This window comes from Aulonocara sp. 'chitande type north' Nkhata Bay, linkage group LG17, assembly GCF_057382095.1.
Source record: "Aulonocara sp. 'chitande type north' Nkhata Bay isolate Kocher_YH1m ecotype deep benthic linkage group LG17, A_spYH_male_GT1.1, whole genome shotgun sequence".
Classification (NCBI taxonomy): Eukaryota; Metazoa; Chordata; class Actinopteri; order Cichliformes; family Cichlidae; genus Aulonocara; species Aulonocara sp. 'chitande type north' Nkhata Bay.
The window spans coordinates 14,826,200-14,838,254 of NC_141360.1; the positions used below are offsets into that span (position 1 = coordinate 14,826,200).

The 12,055-nt window shown below is 42.6% G+C and overlaps 1 protein-coding gene across 1 annotated transcript; it reads left to right on the top strand.

The window, feature by feature from the left end:
* The first annotated feature begins 471 nt into the window (after positions 1-471).
* LOC147309790 (uncharacterized) lies at positions 472-5,455 on the top strand. The gene is made up of 5 exons (XM_086269943.1): positions 472-910; positions 1,037-1,138; positions 2,120-2,241; positions 2,728-3,537; positions 4,162-5,455. The coding sequence occupies exons 1-5, from the start codon at positions 472-474 to the stop codon at positions 4,645-4,647; spliced, it is 1,959 nt and encodes a 652-aa protein (XP_086126069.1). The 3' UTR covers positions 4,648-5,455.
* Positions 5,456-12,055: the final 6,600 nt, after the last annotated feature.

The window sequence follows — 12,055 nt, forward strand, 5'->3', positions numbered from 1 at the left end:
ATAACAACTGCTCAAACAACAACAGCTGCTCCTACCACAACTGCAGTGGCACAAACCACAACAACTGTGTCACCAACAACAACAGGTCCTGCAACTACAACATTTAAGGCACCAAGTACAACTGCCGTAACATCAGCCACAACAACAGGTGCTCCAACCACTATAACAACTGCTCAAACAACAACAACAGCTGCTCCTACCACAACCAAAACAACACCAACTACAACTGTTGTAGCACAAACCACAACAAGTGTGTCAACAGCGACGACAACAGTTGCTGCAACTACAACATCTAAGGCACCAACTACAACCACAGCTGCATCAACCACAACCATAGCTGCTTCAACTACAACGACAGCACACACCACAACAACTGTGTCACCTCCAACAACAACAGGTGCTGCAACCACGACTGCAGCGGCACCTACTACAACCGCAGCAGCACCAACCACAACAACAGTTACTCCAACAATGACAACAGCTGCACTACTTACATCACCAAGCACAACTGCAACAGCACAAACCACAACTGTGTCACCAATAGCAACAACAGGTGTTACAACTCTGACATCTAAAGCACCAACTACAACGGCGGTGGCATCAACCACAACAACAGCTGCGCCAACCACTATAACAACTGCTCAAACAACAACAAAGGCTGTTTCAACCACAACCGCAGTGGAACCAGCCACAACTGCAGCAGCACAAACCACAACAACTGTGTCACCAACAACGAAAACAAGTGCTGCAACCACGACCACAGTGGCACCAACAACAACCACAGCAGCACTGACCACTACAACAGTTACTCCGACAACGACAACAGCTGCACTACTTACAACTATTACACCACCAAGCACAACTGCAACAACACAAACCACAACAACTGTGTCCCCAACAACAAATACAGGTGCTGCAACTATGACATCTAAGGCACCAACTACAACCGCGGTGGCATCAATCACAACAGCAGCTGCTCCAACAACAACAGGTACTGCAACCACGACCACAGCAGCACCAACCACGACCGCAGCAGCACCAACCACGACCGCAGCACCACCAACCACAACCGCAGCACCACCAACCACAACCGCAGCACCACCAACCACAACAACTGTGTCACCAACCACAACAACAGGTGCTGCAAGTACGATATCTAAGACACCAGCAACAACGTTGGTCGCATCAACCACATCAAACGTTGCTCCAACCACAATAACAACTGCTCAAACAACAACAGCTGCTCCTACTACAACTGCAGTGGCACAAACCACAACAACTGTGTCACTAACAACAACAGGTCCTGCAACTACAACATCTAAGGCACCAAGTACAACTGCCGTAACATCAACCACAACAACAGGTGCTCCAACCACTATAACAACTGCTCAAACAACAACAACAGTTGCTTCAACCACAACCAAAACGACACCAACTACAACTGTTGTAGCACAAACCAAAACAAGTGTGTCAACAGCGACGACAACAGTTGCTGTAACTACAACATCTAAGGCACCAACTACAACCACAGCTGCATCAACCACAACAATAGCTGCTTCAACTACAACCCCAGCACACACCACAACAACTGTGTCACCACCAACAATAACAGGTGCTGCAACCATGACCACAGCGGCACAAACCACGACTGCAGCAGCACCAACCACTACAACAGTTACTCCGACAGCGACAACAGCTGCACTACTTACAACTATTACACCACCAAGTACAACTGCAACAGCACAAAACACAACAACTGTCTCACCAACAACGACAACAGGTGCTGCAACAACAACAGGTACTGCAACCACGACCGCAGCAGCACCAACCACAACTGCAACAGGACAAACCACAACAACTGTGTCATCAGCAACAACGACAACAGGTGCTGCAAGTACGACATCTAAGGTACCAACTACAACCGCAGTGGCATCAACCACAACAACAGCTGCACCAACGACTATAACAACTGCTCAAACAACAACAAAGGCTGTTTCAACCACAACCGCAGTGGCACCAACCACAACTGCAACAGTACAAACCACAACAACTGTCTCACCAACAACGACAACAGGTGCTGCAACTATGACATCTAAGGCACCAACTACAACTGCAACAGCACCAACCACAACAACTGTGTCACCAACAACGAAAACAGGTGCTGCAACCACGACCACAGTGGCACCAACAACAACCACAGCAGCACTAACCACTACAACAGTTACTCCGACAACGACAACAGCTGCACTACTTACAATTATTACACCATCAAGCACAACTGCAACAGCACAAACCACAACAACTGTGTCATCAACAACGACAACAGGTGCTGCAACTATGACATCTAAGGCACCAACGACAACCGCGATGGCATCAATCACAACAGCAGCTGCTCCAACAACAACAACAACTGCTCCAACAACAACAGGTACTGCAACCACGACCGCAGCAGCACCAACCACAACTGCAACAGGACAAACCACAACAACTGTGTCATCAGCAACAACGACAACAGGTGCTGCAAGTACGACATCTAAGGTACCAGCAACAACGTTGGTCGCATCAACCACATCAAAAGTTGCTCCAACCACAATAACAACTGCTCAAACAACAACAACAGCTGCTCCTACCACAACCAAAACGACACCAACTACAACTGTTGTAGCACAAACCACAACAACTGTGTCAATAGCGACAACAACAGTTGCTGCAACTACAACATCTAAGGCACCAACTACAACCACAGCTGCATCAACCACAACACTATCTGCTCCGACTACAACGACAGCACACACCACAACAACTGTGTCACCACCGACAACAACAGGTCCTGCAACCACGACCACAGTGGCACCAACCAAAACAACAGTTACTCCAACAATGACAACAGCTGCACCACTTACAACTATTACATCACCAAGCACAACTACAACAGCACAAACCACAACAAATGTGTCACCAACAACAACAACAGGTCCTGAAACTACGACATCTAAAGCACCAGCTACAACGGCGGTGGCATCAACTACAACGGCGGTGGCATCAATCACAACAGCAGCTGCTCCAACCACAACAACAACTGCTCCAACAACAACAGGTACTGCAACCACGACTGCAGCAGCACCAACCACGACCGCAGCAGCACCAAGCACAACAAAAGTTAGTCCGACGATGACAACAGCTGCACTACTTACAACTATTACACCACCAAGCACAACTGCAACAGCACAAACCACAACAACTGTGCCATCAACAACGACAACAGGTGCTGCAACTACAACATCTAAAGCACCAACTACAACGGCGGTGGCATCAACCACAACAACAGCTGCGCCAACCACTATAACAACTGCTCAAACAACAACAAAGACTGTTTCAACCACAACCGCAGTGGAACCAGCCACAACTGCAACAGCACAAACCACAACAAATGTGTCACCAACAACGAAAACAGGTGCTGCAACCACGACCACAGTGGCACCAACAACAACCACAGCAGCACTGACCACTACAACAGTTACTCCGACAACGACAACAGCTGCACTACTTACAACTATTACACTACCAAGCACAATTGCAACAGCACAAACCACAACAACTGTGTCCCCAACAACAAATACAGGTGCTGCAACTACGACATCTAAGGCACCAACTACAACCGCGGTGGCATCAATCACAACAGCAGCTGCTCCAACAACAACAGGTACTGCAACCACGACCGCAGCAGCACCAACCACGACCGCAGCACCACCAACCACAACAACTGTGTTACCAACCACAATAACAGGTGCTGCAAGTACGACATCTAAGACACCAGCAACAACGTTGGTCGCATCAACCACATCAAACGTTGCTCCAACCACAATAACAACTGCTCAAACAACAACAGCTGCTCCTACCACAACTGCAGTGGCACAAACCACAACAACTGTGTCACCAACAACAACAGGTCCTGCAACTACAACATTTAAGGCACCAAGTACAACTGCCGTAACATCAACCACAACAACAGGTGCTCCAACCACTATAACAACTGCTCAAACAACAACAACAGCTGCTCCTACCACAACCAAAACAACACCAACTACAAATGTTGTAGCACAAACCACAACAAGTGTGTCAACAGCTACAACAACAGTTGCTGCAACTACAACATCTAAGGCACCAACTACAACCACAGCTGCATCAACCACAACAATAGCTGCTTCAACTACAACGACAGCACACACCACAACAGCTGTGTCACCTTCAACAACAACAGGTGCTGCAACCACGACCGCAGCGGCACCTACTACAACCGCAGCAGCACCAACCACAACAACAGTTACTCCAACAATGACAACAGCTGCACTACTTACATCACCAAGCACAACTGCAACAGCACAAACCACAACTGTGTCACCAATAGCAACAACAGGTGTTACAACTCTGACATCTAAGTCTCCCGCTACAACCACAGTGGGATCAATCACATCAACTGTTGCTCCAAACCCAATAACAAAATCTCCAACCACAACAACAGCTTCAATCCCAACCACTATGTCTTCAACAACAAAATCCACAACAACAACAAGTAGCGCATCTTCTGCCAATTTGAATGTTTTCCCTTTTGTACTGGGACTCTTTGTCTTCACCCTCTATTATTAAATTGGAAAATCACAGATGGAAATTGCATAATAACCCATAAAACTGTGAAGGCACATTTTTAATGTCAATGTTTGCTTCTTCTCTTCTTGTTTAGGTGGGATTTAAATTTCATAAAATTCAGATGTGATTAAAACAGCTTGGGTAATAGATAACTATTTAACACACAATTGCCCTTTTCCCAGTGACTTATAAAGTGTAATATATATTTACTTCGAAACGTATTTATCTATTCATTAAACTCATCATCCAAATGTCTTGAATAAATGTAATAGTGTGCAATAATATAAATAGAAATATACATGCATATACCCATAACTAGTTGTATGGGGATTTTTGTTATACATATATATCGTCAGTTTTATGTTACAACAATTATTCAATTATCCACTGAATGCATCATTCATTCAAATGAATTACCCATTCAGTGACAGCATTTTTAACACTAGTTCAGTAATTACACCAAAAAAGCCAAAACAACTGTGACCATGATAAAGTGTTCAACAGACATTACGGTGGGAACTTCTTTTTTTTTTTTGCATTGGAGATATCCCATTGATGGGAAGTATGGTGGACAAAAAATGAGCTATGACAATATGTTTGTTTTGTAAAATGTTATGATTACTCTCATATGTCAATTATTCGCTTGATTATTCTCTGTCATATTGATTATTACACGAGGCTGCACTTTTAGCATATCTAAAATTACAGAGCAAATTACCAAATTATCCATATCTTATTTAAGAAGAGATACTCTGATCTCCCCAGAATGTAGACTTGTACTCTCTTCACACTTTATAAGACCAAATAATGCAATCAATTGTTTTTCTACACTACACTACTTTGCACTACCTTGGAAATATTATAATACTTTTCTTCAATAAAATGTTTTATAATAATCAACAGATTTTTTTGTTAAGAAATGTCAGGTCTTTTTTGGGCTTTTCTATTTTTCTAATAGAAATACAAATTTGGATAATTGAAAAGGGACGTGGATCTTTTGAAGTATTTGTTCTTTTCAAACTAATACATCTCTATTTCTATTACTCAGATTTCAATAATAATAATAATAATAATAATAATAATGAAGTTCTTTGGTCTTTAGTGGTTCTAAAAAGCCTAAAGGGCTTTGAGTGGTTCATAAGACCAGAGAGCATTATTGAAACTTTTTTGATACAAAAGTTTCATTAATGCTCGTACATTACATAGTAGTACACAATATATCATGTCATAAGAACCAAAATGAATGAATGTAATGGAAGTAATAACTGATATGAATTTTGTTTTGTGACCAAGCAGAAAAGTCATCCAACATCCCTGATAATAATTATGAAATCAAATTAGAGAATATTCATTCAGCTTTTTTTTCTCATAAAAAATTTTAATGGCTTTCCCTTTTTTTTAAATCAAGTACAGAGCCAAAAAGTAGATTCAGGTGTAGATCGGCAGCTGAGTTGGAATGACGCAGACAGCTAGCTTCGACATAGGAAAGGTATTTTGCAGCAGAGATGGAAATTCTTTAGAGCAGGCGGCAAAGGAGATGGAGCTCTTCTGGAGGTGGAGAAGGAAAATTCATTTCAAGCTCTGACAAAGTGTCTGGTGCCCCATAGCCCTCTACTCTCCTGTCAGCTGATTTGGGGCACCTGCTTGGTTGGTTAACCTGAGCAACCTGCCCCCTACCGATCACTCTCAACAAAACTTAGTATCCAGCTCAGCCACCTTCATCTGTCTTTTAATCAGTGCCACTGTCACCAAACCAAACATCATAGCAGGTCTCACTACCGTCTTGCAAACCCTCCCTGTATTTGTCACAGCGGGACTGAACGGACTCACACGCAGGCTCTAGGTCTTGAAAGCACAAGAGTCTTTATTACGATACACCAAGTGATTATTTACAAAGGTGAGGGGAAAGCCGGGCTCGGGGGTCCACACACGAACGGGAAAGATGCCAAAAGTCACACACACACTCCGTCCACTCCTCACGCTCCTCTTCACACTCCAATCACTTAGGTAACACAGGGGTTGGTCCAGGGAATCTGTACACAGAGACACGAAGGGATTATAAGGCAAATCACTGTGAAAACACTCTAGAAGTAACTGGGCTGGGGTTACACTGACGAGGGTCGGCAATGGTCCAACGACGAGAAACACAGAGCTGCCATCTTATAAAGGAGCTGGAACACTCGTGATGAGCCACAAGTGTTTGATTGCGACCAGGTGCGTGGGCAAAAGGCAGGAGCCCACAGGTGAGCTCCGCCCAGGCAGAGGGAGGAGGGAAAGAAGGGAAGGGAGAGAGCAGGAACAAAAAAAGAATATAAAACCATATGTAGCCATACTGAGCCGACCGGGTAGGCACAGGGACCCTGACAGTATTCTATTAATGAACCCAATTCCCCAGATCCCAGACAGATCCCACCCCTGTAACGTAAGGGTGATTACTCAAACAGACACACACATACCATGAAAGACAGAGAGAAATAGAAAGGCCCAGAATAAAGAGAGACAAAGAGAACTGACACAGATGCACAGGAGGACTGGAGGAACATGAATATTAAATATTATTCCAGAATCTTGATTTCATCTCACTAAATTCCATGATGGACACAATTAATTGTCCTTTCTAAGGATTTTACCAAAAGGTTGATTCTGTTCATCTGAAGTTAGCGTTTTCAATGGGATAAACATTTCATCACTCATCCAAGTGACTTCTTCAGTCTAACCTGACTGCAGCTTTCCCCAATCTTATAAACAATACATTTGCACAATAACTGAAACCAGCCCACTGAATAAACAATGGGCTGTGAGGTCTTGATGCATGCTCAATCATCCAGGTAAGTAAATCACAAAAAGTTGATTCTGCTCATCTGGATGTAGTGTTTTCAGTGGGAGAAACATTTTGTCACTCATTGGGGGTGATCGTGGCTCAAGAGTTGGGCGTTCGTCTTGTAATCGGAAGGTTGCCGGTTCGAGCCCCGGCTCCGGCAGTCTCGGTCGTTGTGTCCTTGGGCAAGACACTTCACCCGTAGCCTACTGGTGGTGGTCAGAGGGTGGCGCCAGTGTCCGGCAGCCTCACCTCTGTCAATGCGCCCCAGAGTGGCTGTGGCTGCAATGTAGCTTGCCATCACCAGTGTGTGAATGTGTGTGTGGATGATTGTGTATAGTGTAAAGCACTTTGGGGTCCTTAGGACCAAGTAAAGCGCTATACAAATACAGACCATTTACCATCCAAGTGACTTCTTCAGGCTACGTCCACACTAATGCGTTTTCGTTTGAAAATGCATTGTTTTCGCTCCTTTTTGGCCTCCCGTCCACACTGAGACGACGTTTTCGCTCATGGAAAATGCAGCATTTTGAAAACGCATACATTTGAAAACGGTGCTTTCGCGTCGCAGTGACAGTGAAAACTGAGTCTTTCTAAAACAATGACGCATGTTAGTCATATGATGCAGACATGTGACCAATTAACTAAGATACCAGAGGGCATTATACAGCAGTTTTTTGTTTGCTCTCAATTTTGACAGCCCTATTAAAGATTAATATCAGTCTGTACATGCTCCAGATAGCTTTTCTTCAAATTCTTTAACTCTCACTCGCTTTTTCAACTTTGTACTTTTGTGTTACTCGCAGCAACAACTCCACCTCATTGTTAGTCCATTTAAAAAACTCGGTGCTTTCCTCAACATTTTTCAGCGACATTTCAAAGAGCCGGAAAGTAAATAAGAAGCAGTCAGAAATGAGGCAGGTCGAATCTTCTTGCATTTCACGCATGCGCAATACTGGAATGTAAGCATTTTCGGCTGTTTCAATGTGGACGCGCAACTCTGTGAAAATGACTTAAAACACTAGTGTTGGGGGAAAACTCTGTAAAAGACCCAGGAGAAATAAAGACACAATGAGACAAGATCACTTTTTATGCTTTAACGTGCACACGGGTAAGCTGTTCAGAACAACTCACAACGTGTACAGAGGCTGGGCACTTTTTATAGGAAAGACAGTGAGAACAGGATAAGAGAATACAAAACAAATAAAATAAACAACTCCATATGTGGCGCTAGTCTCGTCAGCAGAGAGCTGGGAGAAGGCTGTGAGAGATAAAACAATCTAAAACAATATGTCCCAAAACAGTATGTCATTGCTGAGAAAGTCTAAAAAGATAATTCTAAACTAATCTAACCATAGACAAAAGGGCATGCTTGCACATTTAAAAGAAGGTAAAGAAACATAGAATCATTTTTCCTGTAACATTCCCTCCTGTTTTAACTTATTTTAAATGTATACAACAATTGTCTGTGAAGGTTATTTATTAAGTATCTTAAGCAATTTTTAGATGGCTTCACTGACTCGCCTGCAGTGACTCTGATGGATCCAGGATGGTCGTTCCGCTATTTTGCAAGCTCCAGTTTTTCCTTTGGAGCACTTTGATCAGAACCCAGTCACCGGGCTGTGATCTGCAAGACACTTGATAGACATCATTACATTCTTCGTCATTTACAATCATCTCTTTATTTTCCTACAACTTAGACATACATTTTGCTACTGAAATTGTATCTGCCTTTTTCACTGGGTAGATTTCTGGCCACTTTGAGAATACATCAATAACCACTAGGGTGTATTTTTTTTCCCTTGGCATTCATTTAGCTCAATAAAGTCCATATGGATTGTGTGGTCTCAGATTTCCCTGAGCATTATATTTTTGACACGTCATGCACGTTCTGACAAATTGTTTTGCTGAGGTTTCAAAATTTACAGTGTAGAATTTACAGTGTAGAAATGAGAGTTGACAATACTGGTCAGTCCCCCCGTTGACAAATGCGTACAGCCATGAGTCACTAATGCCGCCATTTTGTGGAGGAATTTTGGCAACACTAGCTTGCCATAACACATCATTAAGTCGTTTGTCAGAACTGCACCGTGTTTTAGCCATTTTGCCTGCTCTGCTGTGCTTGCTGCTTTTGTTCATTTTTCAACACATCCAGTGGAATCTGATGTGTGTTCACTGCCATCAATGTGATGTTTGTCTTTTGTGCCGCCTATTTTGCTGCTCTGTCAGCAAAATTGTTGCCTGTAGTAATGAAAGAGTCAGTAGGCGTTGTAAGAGGTTGGCATGGTGAACCGGTTTTCCAGTTGGTGTAATCATTCCTCTGTTATGCCAAATTTTTTGCAAAATGATGCACAGCAGAGAAAACATACTGGCTGTCTGTATGTATGTTTATTAGTTTGTCTTTGTGTATTTAGCTTTCGCGTATCACAGCTATCAGCTCAGCGCTCTGTGCAGAACATGAAGAAGAAAGGGGTTTTGCTTCTATTATTTTACTATCTGTGGTTACTGCGTAACCTACACAATTTAGGCCTGTGCTGTAAGGTCAAATGCTGTTCTCCTAGCTTCCACACTTGCTGATCATAAGGTGGATCTGGGCCTGGGGTTTGTTTAAATCTCAGAATGTTGTGATACTCGGTCGGTTTCTGGAAAGTGGATGTGGCGGGTGTCATTTAGCATGCACTCAGGTGTAATACCAGAAAAGAATGGCATGACTGCTATCTTAAGTTTTGTCAGAGCGTCTCTACCTAGCAAATTTACTGGACACAACGGGTCATATATGCATTTAATAAAGCACCTGCGGCCACTTGCTGTATGTACTAGTTCTAAAGGGGCAGTTAATTGTTGTACAGTTGTGTGGCCTGAAGCTGACTTTACAACTAATTTGTCCTTTGAAAACTGTCAGTTTAAGTGGCTGCCTCAAAACTGTTTTGCATTATTTCTCTGTGGCCTACTCCTACAATCTCGTGTGAAGTGACCTTCCTCTCCACGGTTCTAGCAGGCGTTGTCTCTATGTTATCTGCTGTGTCTGCGTGGCTGTCTGCAGCCTTGGTGTTTGTGACTTTGCTCGCCTCTCTGTTCCTGATAGCCACCTGCGAATTAGTGTTTTAGTCTGTTGTCAACACGTCAGCCTTATTTCTAAGTTACAGAATGCTTCTTCTCCCTTTTTTTTTTTTTTTTTTTTTTTTTTTTTGTTTGGGAGAATAGATGCAACTCTACATTTTCACTTAAGGCAGTTTTAGATAATTTCTAGTTCTTCAAACAATGCATGGATCTCACACATTTCAAACTTTCAAGTTACGGTTGTTTCCCATTTATACAAATATATATATATATATATTTAACTTTGCATTGCTCACAGCTCATAGCTCACAGCTTTAAACCTAGGCATTTTTCAATCATATGCCTAATCACTATGTGTCATTGTGACTCTCAAGTATTGTCACAAGTTCATTTAAAATCGTTTCCAAAACCAACAAAATAATCAAACAAAAACAAAAAACATAAACGTGTCAGGACACAAAAGAAAAAGAAAAATGCTGCCACCCGAACAAGGCAGAAGAAGTCTGCATATGTTGGCTTTCAATAGCATGCAGCTTGTAACATGGTAGACTAATGTGCCTGTGTTAATTCAGCTCCATATTATTGTGTGAAGTTGCACTGGGTTGGGAGTGGTTTGGTGGTTGTCACATTTTTAGTGAGCCAATGGCTGGAATGGGGTTGGACTAATTAGAGGCAGGTGTACTTGATTGCACTGATACACTGGTCTACATATAGCCCACACTACAAACACTGCTGTGTTGTTTTGTCTCTCTGTGCAGTCCAGGGCCTATTATATGCCACAGCCTAAAGGCAGCAGAGTTCCAGAGGCTTGAGTGACCACTGACTATATGCTTGCAGGGTGGTGGGTCTCCAAGGACAACTTCTAACCCTGTTAAAGGCAACATGTGGAGTGCAACTTGGCTGTGTGGCATAGCTGGCTCTGGCCTTGGGACTGTGTGTTTTTATACAATTCTTAAGTGGGACACTGGACTGTTTTATCTTTTATCTCTTGATATATTTTTCGTCAATAAATTATCTTGTAGAATTTTATTGACTGACATCTTTTTGCCCATGACTGAAACGGTTGGTCAGACCTAGAGTCTTTCTTTGGGCAGAATAGCAGCTTCTGCTTTAAAAGAAACAAATAAATAAAAAAGAAAAGAAAATGTGGCACATGCTCATCAGCTTAGCAGTGTCTACATATTTAATTCAGCTTCTCAATCCTGTAGTTGTAGCTGTTGTCTACAGGGTTTTGCTTATTGGTTGTTATTATAGGTGTGCTCTATATCTCAGCAATGTGTCATTCTAGGATGATAAGTTTCAAGCTGGTCAAGTGCCTCTATGCACTTCATTAGTTTAGTTATTCTCTGTATTGTCTTCATCTCACATGTCATTACACTGAGTTTCAGCAAACCTTAAGCTTGATGCAGACTACTGCTTAACAATTATCCACCTCACATCATAACCGATTAAGGTGCCTCTTCATATTAATATTATGTCATTGTTAATATTATCCTCTTTGTCTTATATGACAGCAATAGCATATTATAA

Excerpts from the sequence above, each read along its gene's own strand:
- LOC147309790 (XM_086269943.1), top strand. The coding sequence starts at position 472 with ATGACAACAGCTGCACTACTTACATCACCAAGCACAACTGCAACAGCA. Across the intron at positions 1,139-2,119 it reads GTCACCAACCACAACAACAG|CACCAACCACAACAACTGTG; the intron begins GTGCTGCAAGTA and ends CAACTGCAACAG. Across the intron at positions 2,242-2,727 it reads TTACTCCGACAACGACAACA|GCACCAACTACAACCACAGC; the intron begins GCTGCACTACTT and ends ACAACATCTAAG.